The sequence below is a fragment of the Fukomys damarensis genome, unplaced genomic scaffold (genome assembly GCF_012274545.1).
Source record: "Fukomys damarensis isolate Sample0158 unplaced genomic scaffold, DMR_v1.0_HiC HiC_scaffold_28, whole genome shotgun sequence".
NCBI lineage: Eukaryota > Metazoa > Chordata > Mammalia > Rodentia > Bathyergidae > Fukomys > Fukomys damarensis.
In genome coordinates, this window is record NW_022900940.1 from 21,015,657 (window position 1) to 21,039,818 (window position 24,162).

Below are 24,162 nucleotides of genomic sequence, written 5' to 3' on the forward strand. Positions count from 1 at the left end.
TTTTTTTTTTTTTTTTTTTTTTTTGCGTTAGGGATTTTTTTTTTCCTGTGAACACTGACTAAAGCTTTCTTATTTTCATCTGCCATCCATTTTTAAACTGCTCTTTCCCTCTTCATGGATTATAACCCTTACCCTAATTCTGCCTTTACACTTGTTCAGGATCACAATCTGCTAATACCATTGGTGGTAAGAATCTATAGACTTTATGTATGCATCTATTGTTTGATCACATATTATCATTACCAAAAATGGGTTCTATTCAGCAGAAACTCAACATGAATTATTCCATCTTTCTATAATCATATTGTGGCAAAAATTACTAATTGTGATTTTTCTTTTATTACCAAAACTCTGCATTTTAAAAATTATCTAAGTTGAACCTACAGATGCAAGCATTCAAAAGAAAAAAACCTTTGGTAATACTTTGACATATCATAAAAGTATAAAATGATAGTTTGTAGGTAGCACAAGAGAAAATAGGTGTCCAGTTGCCAGTTCTGCTATTCCCAGGGTGCATCATACCCTTTTTCATCAACTCTGTGGTTTTCCTAAAGGAAATAATTAGCCTTGTTTACTCTTTACTGGAAAAAAAGCTGTGATATTTTCTTCCAAGTTTAAATAAAATTCCAGGGAGTCAAAGGCACTGGAATTATTAGTCTTGGTGGGGTATTGGAAAAGAGAGGGTAATGGTTGAAATGACAGGTATACAGCCAATATTATTGCCTGGGAGAGATGAATGAATTTAAAGCATGCATAGATTTCATAAAGTCAGTAAATCTAGAGCAGACAGCAGCTGTTCTACTTCTAAACTGCATGTTTCTTTCCTATCTGCTGAATAGACCCACGTTTCAAGAAATCCTCCAGTTATTTCCTACCAACACCTCCACCTCCCCAAATTTATATTGGTTTTATTTAACAGAATACCATAACTGTATGTGCTCAGTTCATTATTTATACTTTTTATATTGTTGCGAGTTTTCCCATAAAATACTCCATCGGCCTATCTTGCATTGTGAGTTTGTGGCATGTTGGGTATTTCGATGTTTTGGTGCATATGTTTAGTTTAGATACTGCATGGAGAAAACAGATACATTATAACTATTCTTAATGTTATAAATAAAGAAATCATATTTGAAGATTCATCACTTGAAACATGCAATATTCAAATGAACAATCATTTTAAAGTAGACCTTCTACTTAAATAGTAAATTGTTACTTTCACTGGAAATACTACATTGTTTTATAATATTGCAGTCGCTAGTGGGAGATTTTGTGTACTGGTAAAGTTTAAGAATGAAGCAAGAGTATAAATTGTACTCAGTAAGACCATGCCAAGAAAACTAACACAAAAATCACGGGTCAGCAACCTATGGACTCTATGCAGCCTGCTCCATTAATATATTGTTTGTTTGATCTGTACAACATGATAAAAATCAGAACATTTCAAAGTTTTTTATTTTTTAAAGATTATAAGATTGAGGCAGCATTATCTCAATACAGAGCTGGCTAGAACTGAAATTCGCCTCCCCCTTAGCAAAAGACAGGCACTCTCCATTAGATCATGGTCCTCTTACCACTCCCTGCATTTATTCAATACACTTTTTTTCAGATTTTTTTTTTTAACATTCCATGCTTGTTCGCATTGGCATTTGAGTCTTTACTCTGATGTAGAAATGAATCATGATTGAGTGAGTTTGTACAGCGTGAGAAGTGGTGCCCAATAAGGTAAAAGGTTGTTCCATGAAGATTTATTTAACTATAAGTTCACTTTTTCTATAATGTGTCCATTCAGAATCTAGAGTTAAATTATACTTCGGAGTGTCTGGTCCATTTTCCTGTTCAGAGCAAAGTGCTCTGAGTAGGAAACATATCCCTTAAAAGTTAACTCATGCATTTCTAGTTTAAAACTGTATCATTGGTTTAAAAAAAAAAAACTTTCCTGATAATGTGATTTTTTTTTTTAATTTCTCTTATCTGCCTGACCACATCTCCTCTGACTTTTAACATTTGCCCTTGGTCCTGTTCCACAAGAATATAGCCACCTAAGAGCACTTTGCTATTTGAAGATGAATAGCAAAAACAAGTTCCTTTTTCAGCTGATCCAATTTTGTTAAAATACTAATTTAGATAAATATCTCAGCAAACTGTTTTAATATGAAGCAAATTATCATTGTCATATACTTAATAATAGTAATAGAAAGAGGGTTCACTCTATACCTTTTAAATATTTTTCAAATAGCTGCTTTTTTTATTATTATTTTGAGCTCGGTGCTGGGAATCCAAGGGCCTCACACATGCTCTGCCATTGAGCTGTATCCTCAGCCTCGTTTTTAAACATATGACATGTATTATCAAGTTTTTTACTGCTTTTGAAACTTTTTTTACTATTTGTATTTTTTAAATCATAATATTATTGAACATAGTATTGTATATCCTCTAAACTGAAAATATACTTTAGGTAATTTATCATTCATTGCTATTATATATAGTATACACCACCCCAGCCTGTTACAGTTACATGTAGATTTTCCTCAATCCATTTTCTTTAACTAGAACATCTATACTTAATCACAGCTTTCCCAAATATATTTCTTGACCTTTTATCCCTTGGACAAGTTCTTTTGTTGTTCATATCTTAATATTTGTATGTGTTTTATGTTTAGCTGGCAGCCGGTCTGGGTCTCCAGGAAGAGTTCTGACCACTACAGCTCTCTCTACTGTGAGCTCCGGAGTTCAAAGAGTACTGGTCAGTTCCGCTTCAGCACAAAAAAGGAGCAAGATACCACGGAGTCAAGGCTGTAGCAGAGAAGCTAGTCCATCTAGGCTTTCAGTGGGTAAGATTTCGTATGTGAGAATTGTTACCTTTCATTTCATTTTGATTTTGGGCTTTGGAAATATTGATGAGTTTAAAATATAATTAGGCACTTATACATTAGAGGAAAACAAAACTTCAGTAAGAACTGAAGTACAGTATAGAATCTTCAAAGTGTAATTTATAACTTTAAAAAATAGTACCTAATATTTTGAAGCACAAGATTATTATAGAATATACAACATATTACACATATTTATATACACATATGTCTATCAGGGTATATAAACTGCTTATGTTTCACGTTTGTATTGTAGATTAGCCCAACTTAAATATTAATAAACTTCTGCTATCTCTTTGTGTTGACTAGAATACTTTCCATTTTAGATAACAGAAGTTACAGTTGAGGCCAGCTTGAACAGTAAAAAGGGATTTATTGGCTCTTTTAACTGAAACATTTAGAGGTGGTGCAGCCTTTGGAGTTTATTGATGAGCATTCAGAATCTGTCCGTTGTCTGGCTTTTTTTTTGTGCCAGGGATCAAATGGCTTTTTATGTATTGTCCCTCCTTCGTGTTTTACCAGTCATATTACTCACTTTGTCCATAGAATAGCTGCTATTTGATCTGTTGGTCCCAGAACAGAAATCTGATTACTCCAACTTCTTTTATTTATTTATTTATTTTTGGTACCGGGGATTGAACTTGGGACCTGGCTCATCCAACTTCTTCTTAATCATTTGTTTTTCATTGATTTTAAAGTCTTTTGTAGATTACTTGTATAAAGAATATCCTCTTGGCCTGGGGATTTAGCTCAGTGCCACCACCTGCCTTGCAAGCACAAGGTCCCCAGTACCAAAAAAAAAAAGAATATCCTCCTGTTTCTGTTACTGTTTTATCAACTTCAAGCAGTATCTCAACTCCCTTGCCTTTCCCTTCACTGTCTTTTCTTAGCATTATTGGCTTTGTTTTAACATTGCTAAACTTTACATGTGCATTCTCTTCCAAATTCTCATCCAAATCTTAGGTTCTTGTTTCCTAGGTTGACTTTAGAACTTGAAAAGCTTTAAGTAACATTTGCTGTGTTATGAGTAAATAAATGTTGTTTGCTGCCAAGACATAAAATATGCGGTGACCTCATTTTCACACAAAGATAGTCTAAGGTGTTAGAGATCACTTGAAAAGGATGTTCTTATTATGTATATAGAAATGAATTTTCTTACAGTCCTGGCAGCTATGTAAAATTACACCACATTTTGGTTTGCTTTGTATTTGGAAAGTGACTTTCCTATATTGTATTTCCTATACTGTATAGACCTTTTCATCATTTCTGTTTGTTTTGAAATAGTCTGTAGAAGAACAGTGTCTTCTTATGTCATCTAGTATTATTGTCCTGTCAGTAGTACTAAGTATTACATGGCGTTCTGCATTCTCTAGAGATTTTACATGTTTCCAGTGCTCTGGATTAGTTACAGCCGTCTTGCTCAGCTGTCATTTTAGGGTTTACATTAACTTCTTTCCTAGATTGAATATACTCTTCTCTGATGGTCTCTTTTTTCTTTATTTTTTCTTTTGCTTTGCCTCAAACATATTCTCAAAAAAATTCCTTAGGAATTATATGTAGAAGGAAATTTCTTGAAGCCTTACTTATTAAGAATGTCTTTATTCAATACATAACAGACCTTTAGTCCTACAGACTGAATTAATATGCTTAGCAGCAATTTTTACTTACAATGTACCTGATATTTACCCCGAGAGCCCCTGGAATTTTCAGGCTGATTTTCTTCTTTTTGTCTTCCAGACATTATTTTAAAATATTCTACTCCACTTTTAGTCAATCCTCACTCCTAGATTTTCTCTTACTTGCTCATTTATATCTATATTTTTATAATTTGTGATGGATGAGAAAAAACATAGGAATTGAAAGCACTGACTCATTTATTATGAACTGAAGACAATGGACATTGTACTTCAGATTAATATTTGACATGTATAGATTTTTAAAATTAATTTTATTAGTACATTTTAGATATTCATAATAATCACATTTATCATAGGGAATTTGTACCTATACATGATATATCTTGATTCCTCTTTTTTTCCTTATTCCCCTCCACTCCTTTCAACCCCTTGTCCCCTCCTTATTTTGCAAAGCTTTGTTTCCATTTCCTCCCTCTTTTCTTTTCCCTTCCTTTCTTTCCCCCTCCTCCCTTCCCTAGTTCCCCTTGCCCTTTGAACAGTTTCTTTCTAGTTCACAATTATATTTTTTTTTCTGTATTAAAAATAAGATATTTTTGAGCCAGGTGTGGTGACATGTACGTGCAGTACCAACACTGGGAAGCTGAGGCAGGAGGATCTCTATGAGTTTGAGGCCAGCCTGGACTACAGTAGGGAGACTGTCTCAAAAATAAGTAAATAATAGTTAATTAATTTTGACCTAAGATACAAAAAATGATAGAGATCTATAATTCATTCAGCAAATGGAAAAATTGAGTTTTACAGTATATGTTGTATAATATTTTACATCTTTTTATTTGCATCTCTATTTTAGTAAGATACTCCCAACTTCATACAAACTAGCAGACAGACCATATTCAAAAAACGTAACTACATTTCTGTTTCATCAAGAGTAGTTTCTTTTCGACTTTAAAAAAAAAATTTTAATTACCAGTCATTTCTTAAGAAAGCAAAACAAATGCAGTGTCTACCTGGCAAGGATGAGTCCCTGAGTTCGATTCCTAGACCTGCATCAAAAAAAGAAAGAGGGAGAGAGATAGAGAGGGAGGGAGAGAGAGGGAGAAAAGGAGAGAAGGGGTTGGGGAAGAGAGATATCTTTAGGCTGGGGATTATTTAGCTCAGTGGTGCCACCACCTGCCTTGCCCAAGTGCAAGGTCCTAAGTTAGATCCCCAACACCAAAAACAAAAAAAAAAAGAAAGCAAATAAAACCAAAATTTAAAAATAACCTAAACTATGTCTTCTGTTTTCTTCCCTGCTATGCTGGTGTTGATTTATGCCAGCCCGAAGCAGTCGTATTCCTCGACCAAGTGTGAGTCAAGGTTGCAGCCGGGAAGCTAGTAGGGAGAGCAGCCGGGACACAAGTCCTGTTCGTTCTTTTCAGCCCCTTGGTAAGTATTTGGGCAGGTGTGAGGAGCATTACTTTCATCGTGAGTTTGCACCATTCAGTAACCTTAGGGTACCTGGAATTTAGTGTTCTTCTTCAACTGTATCTTTGAGGAAGGCATCTGAAGGAAACACTATGTTTAAAAAATGTCTTTGAAAAAAAGAAAAATGTCTTTGACCTTACTACCTTAAATGATAAAATTGGTCTTTATATAAATGAATTGCTTTTATAATCAAATAAGTGTCACAAATTTTATTTTAATTTTTTCTTAACAAATAAACATAGAATTTTACATTTGTCTTTAAATATTCACTGTTGAGTGAAATATGGATTAGTTTTATAAAATAACTTTTTTCCTCTTCATCAGAAATAATGACTTTTCAACTTAGATCTTTTTTTGTTGTTTTCTTTTTAATGGTACTAGGGATCAAACTCGGGGCCTTGAACCTGCAAGGCAGGCAGCAGCACCACTGAACTAAATTCCTGGCACTTGAGTTAGATCATTCAATGTAGGTTACTACAAAGAATGTACATGACAATATGTGAAATACTTGTTAATGGAAATGATTAACATTTTTATAGTATTTCACAATTTAACAGTCATTTCCCATCTCTTAGCTTACATCGTGGTGCTGCTATTAAAATTTGGGTTCCCAATTATAGACCTTGTATTATAACCTTGATTATAATACTGAATTTTATCTGATTTATAAAAATATTAAATGATTTTTTTAATGATTCATGTTTTTAGGACAACTGGGAAGGCATAATTTTTTACATTGAGAATCTCTAGAATGTCTTCGTGATCTATCACCACTTTAACCAGAATGTTGGCTCTTCAAGAGTTTGGGATGATTAAGTAGAATACAGTTCTATTAGTTGTCTGTTGGAATTTTTATTTCCTCAGATATGTTAGTGTAGAATTTCTAGTTTTTAATTTCTAAATCTCTGGGGCCATGGGCACAGATATATCACAGAGCTGTCCTTTACTGACCTTTTAGCTAGGGATGTACAGCAGTATCCTCAATCCTCATTTATGTTCTAGCCTCAGATTTCGAAGAGACTCACTTTCTCTTTCCCTGTGGGAAGGTGCCAAGATATGAATGCTTCTGCATCACTAAGGCCAGGTGTGACAGATGCTTTGCCAGAGACACTGTAGCCTGAGGAATGTCGGTGCAGGCGCATGTGCATGTGCGTGTGTACATACGTGGTTCATCCTCGTGCATATATATATTTAAAGAGCTGAAATCCTGCATTTATGTACAGTGAACATGCCATGTTGAGGAGTTGAAGGGACACATGTGGTGGATCAAGAACATACATACTTTTCAGGGTCAGATGGCCTACGTTCATGTCCCAGCTCTTCAACCTTTCTATGCCTGGTTTTCCTTATCTATAAAACAAAGATACTACAAATAGTTTCCTTATCTGTAAATAAAGACAATACGTATACCATAGGATTGTTTGAATGTATAAATGAGGAAATACATGAAAAAACACTCAGAACAGTCCTTGGCACACAGTGAGCGTTCAGTTACCGTGGTCTTTATGGTCATGGTCATGCTACTGCCACTGCTGCTGCTAGTGTCATTCTCTCCCCCAACTCCAAGCTCTAATCATTTACACTGTAGAGAGAAGGATCCCAGATTATTTTAAATGCATTTTATGTAATACTAACATCACAGAGAATTAATGGAAAATACCAAGAAGAAACCAAAATGTGTTTCTTCTTTTAAACCTGAACCTTAGAGATTAGAGGAAATTTATAATCAACTACTAATAATTTTAAAGTAAGCATTGGTAATAAGATACATTTCAAAAAGAGGACATCTAGCCATTGAGTTTCTAGATTCATTTCAAAGCTTCTATTTTATAATTAAAATAATTACATTTTTATTATTAAGGGAAGCAATTCTATTGATTCTTGTAAAACTTCCTATTTGGGCTAAAGATGATTAAGCCTTTTAATCATTATGTTTAATTTTTTCCAGCCCCTTGGTCAATTTGCAGAATTAATTTTTATAGGCCTTTTATTTACATACAGATACCGTGTAGCAAAGGCAGCAGATTAGCCCAGTTTGTTTCACAGGTATTGAAGAGCTGCATTCCCAGAGATTAAATGGTCTTCACCATTCCTACTTTTCTGCTACATTTGCTCACAGTCTGCAGTCCTTACCATATATGCCCATGTGGTGGAATCTGTGACTTTGAATGTTGATAGTACTGAATCCTATAGCTTGTTATACATGCACTTGTATATCACAGGCCATTTGTGAGGGCCATAAAATTTCAGAAAGAAATCACAGCTGAGCAAAGTTGTACTTCTCTGGAACTTGCATCCTTGATTTCCATTTACTTCTGGAACTGAGATTTTTTTTTTTTTTTAACAGCTCACTTTGTTATAAGCACATGCATTTTGCCTCAATCTCAGATAAATATTGATCCCTTCAGAGATTTTCACCCAATAGGCATTTTCAGATTTGCTAAAAAAATTTTATTTGGGGTACTGGGGATTGAATTTAGGACCTTGTGTTTGCCAGGTGGGTGGCTCACCACTGAGCTAAATCCCTGGCCCTGCCCAAATCTTTCTTACCACTTTTTAAATGATTTCTGTTAAATTAAAACTATATACTAGCATATTTTTAAATAATATTAATCGTCTTTTGGGATTTATTAACCTTTTTGTGTAGCATTCCATTTAGTCTTTCAATCTTTTTTATTATTTTAAGGTTTCCCTGTAACAAAGGAGTAATTTGTGTAATAAAAGTGGATTAACTGCTCTAATTGATACATCTGAAGAAGACTAACTTTCAAAATAAAATATTTCATTAAATATCAAAATGCATTTTCCTGGGTCAGGGATTTGGCTCAGTGGTTCTGCCACCTGCCTCACAAGCACAAGGGCTTGAGTTTGATCCCCAGTACCAAAAAGAAAAAAATGCATTTTTCCTGTCAGTTTATTTATTTTTTAATGTAAGATTACCTGTATGGTGTTAGGAAAATCAAGATTTTAATATCTAAAGCAAAATATGATAGATTTAGATTCTAAAGCAGTAAGTATATAAGGAGACATCACAAATTTTTAGGGCTTTTGTTTTAGAATTACTGAGTTTTTCCATACTTAAAAGTGCTTTGATATTTAAGTAATCTTATTATTAAATGCAGAACTTATATTCAGTGAACCATTATAAAAAATGTTCTGTTAATATAAATGAAGTGTATTATATGAATAATGTGAAGGTGTGGTATGTTTGCTATTTAAGAACAGAGGATTTGAGGGCTGGGGATTTAGGTCAGTGGTTCTGCTGTCTGCCTCAAAAGCACAAGGACCCAAGTTTAAGACCCAGTACCAAAAAAAAAAAAAAAAGAACAGAGGATTTGAAAGAGTAGATACTGAAGCATCCTAGTAGTGTGGGTTTGATCACATAAATTACCTCTGTGCTCTAATTTCCCCATCTGTCTTAATCTATTCAGGCTGCTGTAACAAATACCAGAGATTAGGTACTTACAAATGACAGACATTTATTTCTCACAGTTCTGGAGACCAGACAGTCTAGGGGACCAACAGATTTGGTGTCTGGTGACCTGTTCACGGTTCAAAGTTTGTGATTGTGTCCTCAGGTAGTAGGAGCTAAATACTGCTCTGGAGTCTCCTTTATTATTACACCAAGGCCCCACTCATCTCCTAATACTGTACCATCATCACCTTGGGGAGTAGGCTTTCAATATATCGATGGGGAGGGGCACAAACATTTAGACCTTTAAATTGAGTTATAATAACTGCTTCATTGGTTATTGAGATTAAAGGAGATAAGATTATTATTAGCTACTAGTTACCATAGTGGTTTTTTTTTTAACCTACAGTGTTTTTGTTTTTGTCTGTTTGTTTTGTTTTCATGCTTGTATTTTCAACATTTCCTTCCATTTGAATACTTGCTGTCTTCCTTTTTCTTCTTCTTTCTTCTTTTTTTTTTCCATCTCTTGTAGGCCTGTCTGTCCACCTAGGTGTAAGTTGTTATCTATGTGTCAGGAATGACCTTGCAATGCTAAATATTCAGTTGCCATATTTAGCAATATTCTGATCTTGACTGTTGAGTAACACCAGTGTTAACTAACTCTCCTTGCCTGACAGTAGTGCTGCCACTATTCCTTGTTTCTGTGGTAATAGATGAGGTTTGTATGGTCCTGTTATTCCAGCCTCCAGACACCATTCCCGATCTACTGGTGCCCTCTACGCCCCCGATGTGTATGGGGCCTCAGGTGAAGGATGAGTACATTTTCACTATCATCTGTGCATTCATCTCAGATTTTGGGTTTTTTTTTTCATAGAATAATACTCATTTTTAAAAATGATTTGTTTTTATTTAAGTTTAATATGTTGGAGCGTCACTTATTTTCTTTTCTTTTCCTGCAAGTAACATTCCCACTTTAGCAACCTTACTGAGCATTTTTTTTACTAGCAATTGGGCATTTTTTTGGTATAACCTATGTCATTTTTAAATATAAAATTGTTTTATGTTCTTGGTTATGTACTTCATCTTTGTTTATATGTTAAAAAAAAAAACCAAAATGGTGGATGAAGTGTTTTAATTGTAAACGATGGTATACAAAGCAGTTGAAGGAGAATTCATCTCTGGTTTGTCTTTACATATTTCAGAATATTGGGCACATAGTAGCCCCTTAACAGATATCAAATGATCTTAATTATAGAATAAAATCAATCTACCATGAAAAAGAGATTATAAATGGAGTTTTTCTTCCTAGTACATTCCTGGTGTGACTTCATTGATCTCCCAAACCATTATCGGTTGAGGGTTGATCTTTGTCATGGATTTCTTTGTAGTTTACCCATAGGGAGAGACTTGCCTGAACTGACAGAGCTGGATTAATTACAGTGGTATAGATGTGCGAGTCCTAAGTCTGCCAACCTTACATATTGCTACCTGTGGACATAAAGAGTTGCTATTCTTTAATTATTTCCTACACATTGTCAATGATTTTAATTGCCTTTAGCCTTTTATTTGATCAAGAACTCAGTGTGCCCAGAAAATACAGTATTGCTTTTAAAATGCTTTGCCCCATTGGTTTTTTTTTCCTCCCTTAAAAGTCTTAAAGTTTCCCGGGCTAACAGTCTTACAAAGCCTGCTTCAAAGCTTTTTTCTTCTTTTGATAAATTAGGTCCAGGGTACGGGATCAGCCAGTCGAGCCGACTGTCGTCGTCTGTCAGTGCCATGCGAGTCCTGAACACAGGTTCTGACGTGGAAGAGGCAGTAGCAGATGCCTTGGTACTCTTCTCCATTTCCTTATTAGTATACACGTTCCACTTTCTAAACGAGTGTATGAGAAACCCAGTCTACTTGTATGGAAAAGGGATAGAAAAGTTCTGCTAGATTAGTCGAGGAAGATAAACTATGAACAGTGTAAGAAGCAGAGCAGCGTAATTAATCTTGATCCTTACTAATTAGTCAGAACTTTAAGCCAGAGTCAGTAGTACTGATGGGTGTCAGAAGCATAAATAGTCATGTCTAATACAGTAATGTGTTTTATGCATTATAATATATTTAATGCAAGGTGAAATAGAGTGATACACTTGTAAGCATGTAATTGAAGGTTAACCTTCAGTATGTAAAGATTATTTTGATGTTTTCATTTTGTTTAGTCTTCTAAATATTTGTATTTTTTGAGCTAAGAGAAAGCACAGACTCAAGCAAATGATACTCAAGATATTTTCCTGATTATTTATGCTTGATGACACAATAAGCAGAGAAGTTTAAAAACATGTTGTACAGATTCATGATAGTCTGTCAGAAGAGTGCTATACACATATCATTGTTTATTAAAGGAAACTTTTGAAATCATGTATACAATTTATTTGGCTAATTTCCCAAGTCAGCTGGGTGTAACATTTCCTCTTTCAAATTATGAATTATGGTATTATCTAATGTTTGAGTAGCATTTACTTAATTTCTTTTTTGCCAGGGCGGGGTAGGAGGTGCAGAGGATTGAATCCAGGGCCTCATACAGACTTACTCAGTTTCTTACCCAGAACTGACAAAAGGGGCCTCATCTTTGTTTTGTGTGTGTGTGTGTGTGTGTGTGTGTGTGTCTGTTAAAATATATTTTGACTAGTATTAACATAATACAATTTTTTGCCACAGATTTGAAAGACAAATTTTTTTAAGAAAATTCTTTAGTAACTGCCATAATTTATTGAATATCATTGCTTATTTAGTTCTAAGTTATTATTGCTGAATTTTACCCTCAGCCATTTAATTTTTTTAATAATTATAACAGAGTGGGGATTTTATTCTCTTGAGCATAGGATATATTAATCACAGCCTTTTAGGATGATATTTAATAGGTATTTTAAATTTACTATTCTTTATCTCTGTATTCTCAAACTGTATTTTCTAGTTTTTTTAATTGGATGATTTACCAGTTCACTTCTGCTTATTTTATGAATTGAATGGGTTATTCGTGAGCTGTCCCTTATAATATTAAAATGTTTTTGAATTATATAGGAATATTTCAGAAACAAAGGCCAAAATATGAACCCCAGTAATTTATTCCATTTTCATTATTTGCCTAGCACAGATGCAACAGTTGGGGCTATCAATTTGTAAGAAACATCTTTTTCCACTATTAATCCTAATTTGAACCTTGGTAAAATTAGAGAAATAAAATTAAATTTAGAAATAACAAAAGGATGCAAATAGGAACAATATTTGAGATTCCTTGGGAAAACTGGTAATGGGAATATTTTTAGCTCAGATATTTCTCTTTCACCTGGAGGATACTGATAAGATTAAAGATATAGCCTGCTAATAAGCAGCTCTTTTGTATCTATCTGTATGTTTAAAAAACTTAATGTTTCTAAGTTTTTATGGCATTGGGCATTGTTAATGCCTACTTCACTGTGCTGTTTAGCAAAATGTTCTTCATTATTTTCAATTTCTTTCTTTAAAAATTTACTGCTCTCAGCTCTTAGGAGACATACGGACTAAGGTATAAACATTATTTTCTGACATCTTATAATGACATGACTTTTCTTTATTTCATCAATTTAAGATATGATGGTTTTCTATGAAAAATTAGAGTAATAAAAATCCTTAGACATATACATCTGCTTTTCTACAGTGTGATTATCAAGAAGGAGATACTGCCTGAATAAAGGGTCTTATGGGATTGCTAGTTTTTTCAGCCCAACTACTTATTCAAATGAGATGAGATCATTTCCAGCAATGTTTATTACAAAATTGATCCCGGACCTCAACACAGGAAACATCACAGTATTACCTTTCTAAATTAACTTGTTTTCTGTTCATCAAATGAGGGCAGTGAGTGCTGGAAGCATTGTAAAACTCTTTGAAGTTCAAATCATATTTCTTTCTGACTTTAGACCGTGGAGAACCTGTAGTCACTTGGAACTGTTTAAATTATTGTGCTTAATATGTTTGATTGAAATATCTTTACCAGCCAGAATCCAAATATCACATTACATAAATTTGTTTTCATTCTTCCAATAGAAATCTCAAATGATCTCTTCTCCCTCATGCCATTTTTTATATATAAGGTGTAGTTGCCTGTTACAAAAATGAAATTGTAAACATTAGATGTAAAGAAATAAAAGGAATGTGAATATGCTTTCTCATATTAAAGTAGATGATATAGATACATTGAGAAAACATGGAGGTGCCCCTAAGGATCTTGCCTCCTAAATATAACAGTAAGAACAGTTTCTCATTATTTTTTATATTTCACTTCTCTAGGAGTCATGAGGGTTGAATACAAGGGAAGAGTAGCAAGACAAGTGGTAGTGGAGGTAAAAGACTAGGAAAGACAGGATAAATGAGACATAGGGGAGATACATGCACATTTCTGATCCATTGTCCTCCTCTAATAAGGTAATATTTTCTTCTTACCAATTTGAATTTGTAGTAAGTTTCTGTCAGTTTTGCATTCTAATAGTTACTGGTTTTCCATGAAAAAGATTAAGGAAAACACCCATGTATTTTAGCATTTCCCACTCTAGTTATCTGATCTTTCATGTAATCTTACTCTTCCTCTACTACTTAGTAGTTAAAGAATATTTCACCTTCTACTAACTTCTAAAATGTGTTTCCTGAACAAAAATTAAATGTTGATATTTTATAATTTTAGTAATTAGCAGCATGCTTTGTACTGATTTTAGAACAAAAACTAGTCCTTTTTTGGTCAATAGACACTATGAAATACCAGTATCTTTTTAGCTACTGCTAATGACATTCTTTGTATATAATAGAAAAAACCTGCTCGAAGAAGATATGACTATGGAGTACATTCAGATGATGATGCCAACAGTGATGCTTCCAGTGCTTGTTCAGAACGCTCCTATAGTTCTCGAAATGGTAGTATTCCTACATATATGAGGCAGACAGAAGATGTGGCAGAAGTCCTCAATAGATGCGCTAGTTCCAATTGGTCAGAAAGAAAGGAGGGCCTCCTGGGTCTGCAGAACTTATTAAAAAACCAGAGAACATTAAGGTGAGATGTGTTGTCTTAATATAATTATTCTGTGAGGTTAGCACTTTTTTACCTTATAACACTGTAGAGATAATGGTACAGAAACACACTTGTCCTAAAGTCAAAGGTTGCATTAAAGCTTTTCCCAAGCCTCACTGCTTAGAAAGGTTTTGTAGTTTACTAAACAATTTTTATTTGCTTGCATTATTTGAAGAAGAATTTTAAAAGGAAACTATATATTTAAAATATAACTATTTTATAGAACACACGTGTAAATACTGAATAGTTTCTCTGGTGTGAGAAACTAAAAGTGTAAATAAGGATCAAAATGTATAATTGATAACGTAAAATGGGAAGAAAAGGTCCAAAGGAGTAGGAGAAGTGGGAGGGGTAGGGGAAAGGAAAGAAGGGAAAGGAAAAAATATGAAAATAGGAAGAAATGGAAACAAAGCCTTTGTAAATAGAAGTGGAGGGGTTGAAGGGAAGATGGGAGAGGGGAAAAAATAAGAACCAACATATGTCATGTAGAGGTACAAGATCCCAATGATGAATGTAACTGTATTGTATACCTAAAATGTACCAATAAACTCAATGGAAAAAATAACTTTCATAAAATGAAAAATATTAATTTTAGAAATCAACATAAATAGTAAGGGCTGGGAATGTAGTTCAGTGATAGAGTGGTTGCCTACTATGTGCAAGGCCCTGGTACTTGGGGGTGGGGAGAAATGCATGTATGTTTTCTTTCCTTTACAGTGGCTTTAACTTTTTCCCACCTCATTCATTGCCCTTGTCTGTATAATATTTAAACCTTTATAACTGACCCCTTTAAAATCATAGCTTCATATAGTTTCATAGATTTGAGTGTGGTAGAAGGTAGAAGGCCAATTTCTGACTTGATACCTGTGAAATCAGGTTTTGATACATTTGCTGTGTATTTATTTTAGGAAGTATTAGAATTATATAATTTAAAATAAATGTTTTTGAGTTACCTAATATATTTTCATGTACACAGTATCACATTTCATGACTTGCTGCAGTAAATCATCAAAATATTGTCTAGGTTCCTCTGGAGTAGTTTAATGATAGGTTCAATGTATCATTTTAATGACAGACATAAACTTTAAAAAGATTTTAGATTGGGCCAGGGATTTAGCTCAGTGGTTCCGGCGCCTGCCTTGCAAGCACAAGGACCCAAGTTTGATCCCTGGTACCAAAAAAAAGGATTTTAGATCCTAAGTGGTAAAATTTAAGAAAACATCTGAACACTTAAAAATAAAATTTGCATACTGGGACTGCCTCAGGAATTTTTTTCTGTCCTGCTACATTACTGGATGCAATTCTGTTTCTTTGTAGAACTTCCAGCCTTTGTAAAAGTGTAGGTTACATCTAGTAAATCCCATAAATTTCTCAGTTTTGAAGGCTGATTGGTGGTGGTGGTGGTGGTGGTGGTTGTTAATGAAATTTAATTATATGTAATCTTACCTTTAAATGACTTACCTTTAGCTGACATCAAGATATTAATTACCCACCTTATTGTTTTTGGCAGTCGAGTTGAACTGAAAAGATTATGTGAAATTTTCACAAGAATGTTTGCTGATCCTCATGGCAAGGTATGTTTTAGTACAGACAATTATTTACTCCTACATTCCCCCAAAATAAATAAAATAATAACATAAAGCTGCAAGTAATTTTTATGGTATTATTGATCAAAACTTATAGTAGTAGGGCCAGGGATTTAGCTCAGTGGTTCTGCCACCTGCTTTCACAAGCGCAAAGTCCTGAGTTCGATCCCTGGTACCCCCCCAACAATATAGTAATATCTTAAAACATAATTAAACTTAAATGGCTGATATTAAATGTAATTCAGAAAGTGCTCTTTGATAGCCATTCATGCTACTCTAAAGTGATCTTTTCCGGTAGTGAAAACTGAAGAGTATAGTTATAAACACAGGTTTTTATAGTTTAGTGAGGGGCAAGAATATTTTATATTATTAAAAGTATTTTGTTATTTGTAAAGAATATAAATGAAACAAGTTGAAAAAAGTTTCTCACATTTCACTTTTCTTCTGTATTAGAGCATTAATGTAAATATATTCTTATCTTGAAAAAACATTTTTGTAGAAAAGAATTGCCATTAAATAACAAAAAGAATCAGATATGGCTATAGTCATACCTTGGTAATACTATAACAGAAGAACCATTTCATACATTAAAATAATGCTGTTTGGTTTTTAATGTTGGTTCAATTATATTTGATTAAGTACTTATGCATAATTGCCGTTTATACTATAAATTTTGGTTTACCTCGATGTGCAATACTGTAATAAAAATGTGTTCCACTATTCTGTTTCCAACAGTGTGTTTGGGAGCTGTAAAATTTATTGTATCTTCCTTTAGGACACAAGTGGCTACGGGAGAATTTCTGACCTAAATGAGTGGGAGTTGTGGCGAAGATATTGAAACAAAATAATAACTTCCATTTTACTTTTATACACATCATGTTCTCATTTTTTGGTATATTCATTTTTTATGACACTATTTAAAGAAATTAAAACCCCACAATAAATTAAATCAACTAGTGATTTAATTTATTAGTGTACCAGTGAGGTACATATTTATTTAAATCACTTATACTTTAAAAAGTATTTTTCAAAGGTTATTTTCTATCATATTTTATCTGAAGATAAAATTTCTCATTAAAAGACAAAAATACATTTGGTAAGCAGTTTATTAACTAAAATTTTAAAAATTTAGAATTGTCAAACTGATAATGTAGATGACCATTTTATGTTGATGTTGCTATTGTTAATTGCAGCTGGCAGTCTTGCTTTAGAAGAAAAAGTGTATCAATTCTGAATAAATTATCTTTGATATCAATTGCCAGTATAAACCAAGAGAACCTGTAATTAACAGTATGTTAATTAACAGTATCTTCAGCTTTGAAAAATTGTTAATAAAAGATATAATTTAATCACTGTAGGAAAGTTTAAGACCAAGGCTGAGTTATTTCTTGGGTCATAATTTTTTACCCTTTTTATGGCCATAATGCGATTTTGTTGGATGCCTGGACCTAGGCAGTGATAAAGAAAACATTTTAAAAATTCAGATAGGAAAGCTAAGGGGTTTTGTTTTTGTTTTTGTTTTGGTACTGGGGATCAAACTCAGGACCTTGGGCTTGCAAGGCAAGCGTGGCACCACTGAGCTAAATCCCCAGCCGTAAAGCTGAGTTTGATATTGGTAAGGAACTAAAATGAAACATAAATGTTGGCCTCCCTTAATAGATGTGGAGAACCAGGTATACTTCTGCCGTGAAGTATAGTTACCAAAGGTGACTTCTAGTTATTTTTCTTAGGGTTTTAAATAACATAAAATTATTATTGACCCACCTGGTTTTGTTTCTTGGTTTGTGGTTTAAATTTTTTTAGTCAGTTCTTAAATAATGGGAAAGTTTTTGGTTCTGTTTATTTTTTTGTTTGGCAATTGCATTCTTCAGCTTTTTGTTGCTTGGACAAAATACCAGACACAGCCAATTTGAGGGAGAAAGGGTTTATTTTGGCTCATAATTTCACATATTTCATTCCATGATCAGCTGGCTGCACAGCAGAAACATGCCAGAAGCTCGTGGCAAAGGAAAATTTCTTGCTAGAAAGTGAAAAATCAAGAAACAGCCATAGAAAGGGAGGCGGGGATTTAACTCAGTGGTGCCACCACCTGTCTTTCAAGTGCAAAGTCCTGAGTTTGATCCCTAGTACCCTTTAAAAAAAAAAAAAAAAAAAAAAAAAAAAAAAGAAGAAGAAGAAGAAAGAAAGAAAAGAAACAGCCGGAGAGGAAAGGGCCAGGGACTAGATATATTTTCCAGGACCCACCAGACACACATAGAAGTTTTCTTTACTAACCTCCTAGGCATCTCTTAAGCCATTGAAGTTGACAATCAAGATTAACTGTCAGAGAGATTGTCCATCACTGTCACTACTAGTAGTGTGATTTTTGGAGAATAAATTGAACATATCAGTATGCTTTGCTGAGTTTGAAGTATAAGGATCTGATTTGTATTTTTTTACATTATATCATGATATCGTAACAGATGTGCTCCTCTCCTTTACAATGTTATCTGTAAAGTACCAACAATTCCATCTTCAGGATCCTATAATTTATTTAGATTATCTTTTTTTCTTTCCAAATGCAATGTTGTTGTGTATCAGAGATCAGCTAGTAATTTTTGTAAATATTTGTGGCTTTGTAGGCCATAATGGTCTCAGTCCCAGCTATTCAACTCTGCCATTTTAACATGAACGTATACACAGTCTGTAACAAGTGAATATGTCTGGGTGCAGTAAAACTGTTTATAAACATTGAAATTTGAATGTTCATATAATGTTAATGTGTCACTTAGTCTTCTGATTATATTTAAAATTTTAAAAAACATTCTTAGTTTGAAGTCCATAATTTGCTGACCCCTTTTTATATGGCTGTTTGTCACTGACACTCATACAGAAACATAAGTTTAGGAACTTACACTTGCAACTCATCCCACTTGTTGAAGGCTATGACTCTTAAAGGTAAATTCTACTGACCCCTGCAAATGAAGTCATACAGTTTAACCTATTTCTGTTGTGTCTATACCTGATCTGTGGCTGGTGTCTGAGTCCTCAGTAATACTGCACAGTCCTCTCAGTGTTTTCTTCTGTCCCCTATGAAGACTGTCAAATACTCTGTCTTAAAAACCCAGCCCTGCTTATTTGTCCAATCATCTTGTGCCCTAGCATGTATCCTAGCCTCTGAGCTTACCAGTAGAGTAGGAGCCATCAAGCAGAAATTCTGTTTCCTGCCACTGACTACAAGCTTAACTCCACATCAACCCATTCTGACTTTCTATCTTCCCTCCTTTTCAGATAGAAAGTTTTCTCATCTTGAAACTGCATTGGCAGCTACATGAACATCCTTTCTCTTGCCAGTATAAGCTCATCTGCTTAGGTTTGCAGGAATTTCTCACAAATTTCAGTTTGCTAATTGATTTCCTCTTTTTGTTTTTCAACTTTGTTGTGAATTTATTACTTATTCCAATGTACCTTTTTTTTTTTTTTTTTTTTTTTTTTTTTTTTTTTTTTTTTTTTTTTTTTTTTTTTTTTTTGAGACAGAATCTTGCTATGTAGTTCACACTGGCTTGAACTCACCAGCCCAGGCTGGCCTCAAACTCATGGTGATTCTCCTGCCCTGGCTTCCCTAGTGCTGGATTACAGGCATAGACTACCACACCTGGCCTCAGATGTACCTTTTCTATCATTTAAGGAATGCGGCATGGGATAGGAAAAAAGATAGGTTTTTCTGTTATACCTAATTCAGTCTCCTCACACTATTTCTTTTATTCTTCTTTTCAAACACCTATCAGCTGGTTTTACTAATATTGGTATTGCGTAGCATGTTGCCCTAGGCCTTCTTATTCACACTATACCTTATTGAAGCTTCCTCAGCTACTTTCCTAATGCCTCCCATATATGTATTTCCAGTCTGTTTTTCCTCTGCACTTAGTTTCATCACTGTTGCTTACATTCATCCCTCAGTATCTGTAGTATTTGTTCCAGGACCAACGCCCCTCCTGCAACCCCCATGGAAACCAAAATTGATGTACAGTATGATCAAAAACTGCAGTGAATGTTTAAATTTTATTTTAAAGATTTATTACAGTAAACTATAGCCAGGCATGGTGGCACATACCTGTAGTACCAGCACTCAGGAGGCAGAAGCAAGAGGATCACTGCAAGTTCAAGACCAGCCTGGGGTACACAGTGACATATAGGTCAATCTGACCTACACAGTGAGACCCTGTCTCAAAAAATATATTTATTACACTAAAAGACATTTCCATTAATCTCCCTAAAGATAACTTCCCCTCACTTTGAACACATTTATCCCATTGTTCTTGCCACTTTCTGAAGCAGCTCTGGAAGTCCTCTTTTGTGTCTTCAGTTACATTGTCATGGCTGCCTCAGTGTCCTGAACTGATGGAAAACATTTACCTTTCATAGTCATTTTGCCTTTGAGAAAAGCCAGAAGTCACACAATGCCAGATCTGGGAAATAATGTGGATGAGGACACACTTTAATGTTTTTACAAGCCTGCCTTTCCACTAAATGGCACTTGGCAGTATTCACTAATATGTATATATATTATATATTTATATTTATATTTTTTATACCAGGGATTAAACTCAGGACCTTGTGCTTCCGAGGCAGGTGCGCTGTCCCTGAACTAAATCCCCAGCTTATTACTGTATTTTTTTATCACATCTCATAATGACGCTAACCAAAGATTTCCAGAAAGGCATCAGAAGATGGAAAGAATGATGGGATAAGTGCATTTGAAGTGTGAGGAGGTATTTTGTAGAAAAATTAATGGCAGTGTGTCTTTTACCATGTAATTTCTAAAAATTTAAATATTGTATATTTTGATCACCTCTTGAATTTCAGGTCCTTTATATAAAATAGCATAGTGTTTGCATATAACCTATGCACATCTTCCCACATGCTTTATTTATTATTTATTTATTTTTGGTACTGGGGATCAAACTCAGGTCCTTGTGCTTGTGAGGCAGGCAGCGGAAACCACTAAGCTAAATCCCCAGCCACATACTTCAAATCATCTATAGTTTACTTGTAATACTTAATACACTGTGAATACTTTGTGAATAGTTGATTTACTTATTGTTTAGGGAAGAATAATAAAAAATGTCATGTGTAACACAGATCCATTTTTTCCAAACATTTTGATCCACGGTTGGTCAAAACCATGGATATAGAATACACAGACGGGCCAGGGACGTAGCTCAGTGGTTCCACCACCTGCTTCGCAAGCACAAGGACCCGAGTTCAATCCCCGGTACAAAAAAAAAAAAAAAGAATAAAAAGAATACACAGTTGCAGAGGACTGACAATATCTTCAGCCTCAAAACTACTCTTCCTAGCCAGGCGTGATGGTGCACACCTGTAATCCCAGCTCTCCGGAGGCTGAGGCAGGAGGATCACTGTGAGTTCGAGACCACCCTGGGTTACATAGTGAGTTCCAGGTTAGTCTCAACTACATAGTGAGACCTTGTCTCAAAATAAAAAACAAAAACAAAAAAACTACTCTTCCTTCTCCATTGCTTTATCTTATTAGATGATACTTGCATCACTTGGTTACCCAAGTGAAGAACTTGGCATTATTCTAGAAATATCCTTTGAACCTATTAACCCTTTTAAATATCTTTCTGTTTATACTACTAATTCAGGGCATAATCATCTTTTTAAAAAATGTCTATTACTATATGTTTTTAGTACATAAAGATTCAGGGGCCAGGAGTTTAGTTCAGTGTTGCCGCTGCCTGTCTTGTAAGCACAAGGTCCTGTGTTTGATCCCCAGTACCCAAAACAAACAAACAAACAAACAAAACCAGGTGTATTCAGGCTGGGGATAGATGATAGATGCTCAGTGGCACCACACCTACCTGGCAAGTGCAAGGTCCTAAGTTTGGTCCCTGGTACTGGGGTGGGGGGAAAGATTGTATTCATTCTGGGGAATTGGTATATAACACATTTTGACTCTTTTTATGTCCCTTTTCCCTCTATCCATGTTTTGTTGTTGCAGCTGCCGCTATTGTTACTGTTGTTATTATTTGCCAGGTTTATTTATTTATTTTTAAGTCTTTATCAACTTAACCCGAACATATTAACAACCAGAGTAACAGATCAAAAAGCATATAAACACATAAAAGTGATTTTACTTAATCAAGGTACACTTTTATATACAAGAGCACAATCGTCTTTTGTCATTGGACCCCTTTCATCTTCCACAGTGGATGCTTTAGTAATCTTTCTAGAAGATAAATCGTCCGTACTATTTTAAAGTCCTAAAGAAAATGTCCAAACAAAGCCTATCAGTTTTGCATCTACTCTTTCCTCTCAGCCCAGGCTGTGATCACTTTCCCACTGTGCCATGTCCTCCTTACAGCTTGAAGTATATCAGGCACACTTTCCTTTCTTCCTCAGTTTAGCGTCCTTGTAGCCCTGCTTAGATAGCACATTTTCTTGAATGGATTAAATCACCATTCTGAGTTGGAATTTCTTCTCTGTAACCTCAGATGTCCTAAAAATCTTACAGAGCAGAAACTGTACAAAGCCTTGCCTCTAAAGTGAACCTTAGTGTGTTCTTAAGACAGCTTATACCATTAGCAGTGGTTGGGTGCGTTTTTCCATGTGCTTTTAGGTTTAAGTCAGTATTTCAGTCTCTGCGTTAACAGATTCTCGGTAGCAGCTGGCTTCCATAATAAGTGAAAGTTGTCCCCCTTTTTGCCCAACATAGCTGAGACCATCTCTTGTCCCCAGCAAAAAGAGGACACTTAAAGAATATGGTTATGAGCAGCAGTCTATATTCCCTTCAGTCAGGAACACCTGCTCAAGCCCCTAGAATCTTTTACTCTGATTTTTTTCAATCAAAGGGTCTGTATCAGTCATGCTGTAGTATACATTACAGATAGTCTGGAAAGTAATTTTTCCTGAGTACAGAAAATCCTGAAGTAGATGCAGGATTTTTCCTGGCATAGGAATAATGTAGTTAGTAAATACAGATCGAAAGTTGAAGTTATTTGTTGTCTATAATTTGTTAGTAAACTTTTAACTTCATGTATGTAGTTGCCCCCTAGGATTCTTGGGGGATGGATTCCAGGATCCTCTGCAGTAAAATAAAACAGTGTAGTATTTGCATGTGACCTGCACATATCCTCCCACTTGAAATCATCTCTGTATTGCTTATAATACCTAATGCAATATAAATGCTGTATGAGGGCCGGGGATTTAGCTCAGCAGTTTGGTGGCCTGCCTTGCAAACGCAAGGACCCGAGTTCAATCCCCGGTACCAAATAAATAAATAAATGCTGTATGAATAGTTGTTGCAGTGTACTGTTTAGGGAATAATGACCAAAAACTGTACATGTTCAGCACAGATAGTTTTCACCCAAATATTTTTGGTGTCCAGCTGGTTTAATCCTCAGATATAGAATCTGCAAATACAGAGTACAGTATAAAAATAGATAACTAACAAGTATATATGGATGACAGTAATTTACTCTATAAAGCAGCAGGTTATAACACAATGTTTTAATATTAATATAGAGAGGTAACACCACACAGTAATGAAATATGGACAATGAAACTAGATTGCTTAGTTCAAATCCTATCTCACATTCTTAACACTGTGTACCTTGATTTCTTAATCTGTAAAACAGATTTTATAGTAATATCTACCTCATAAGATTGTGATAATTGAATGAGTCAATATATGTAAAACCCTTAGAACATACCAAACACTGTATAAATTTTAAAATATTTAATGTAATATTTTAAACATAAAGAGTGCAGGGCAGATACTTATTTTGACTACTCTGGGCCCACTTTCTTCCCTCAAGTGTAGGCGCTGTTAGTTGTCCAAAATTATCCTGTGGCTCTGTCATTAGACTCTGGGGAGGAACTCTGAATAAAGTCATCCTCATGAAGGTGTATGCTAAGAATTGGCGATTTATGACCTTTTGTAATCCTACCTCTTGAACCATGCTTCTGAGTCTTGGATTGCTGGGGAGTTTAATCTGTGACAGCTAAACTGGAGCCCAGTTGCATGCCCTGCTTAGGAAAGTCACATGTCTTCTCCTGACAAGTGTTCTAGGTAGCTCAGGTGCTCTTAGTCTTTGAAGCAGGA

General features: G+C 34.7%; 1 protein-coding gene across 34 annotated transcripts in view; it reads left to right on the forward strand.

Moving 5' to 3' along the window:
• Clasp2 (cytoplasmic linker associated protein 2) overlaps positions 1 to 24,162 on the forward strand; it is a 184,432-nt gene that overhangs the window by 110,817 nt on the left and 49,453 nt on the right. For 9 of the 34 annotated variants that reach the window (XM_010629655.3, XM_033757049.1, XM_033757051.1 and 6 more), the window contains 8 exons: positions 160 to 186; positions 2,664 to 2,834; positions 5,828 to 5,935; positions 10,129 to 10,191; positions 11,110 to 11,216; positions 12,913 to 12,936; positions 14,213 to 14,454; positions 15,983 to 16,046. In XM_010629655.3, coding sequence (XP_010627957.1) covers positions 160 to 186; positions 2,664 to 2,834; positions 5,828 to 5,935; positions 10,129 to 10,191; positions 11,110 to 11,216; positions 12,913 to 12,936; positions 14,213 to 14,454; positions 15,983 to 16,046 — 806 coding nt within the window. The remainder of the gene's footprint in view (positions 1 to 159; positions 187 to 2,663; positions 2,835 to 5,827; positions 5,936 to 10,128; positions 10,192 to 11,109; positions 11,217 to 12,912; positions 12,937 to 14,212; positions 14,455 to 15,982; positions 16,047 to 24,162) is intronic. The other 25 variants (XM_033757062.1, XM_033757064.1, XM_033757065.1 and 22 more) reach the window with 7 other exon arrangements.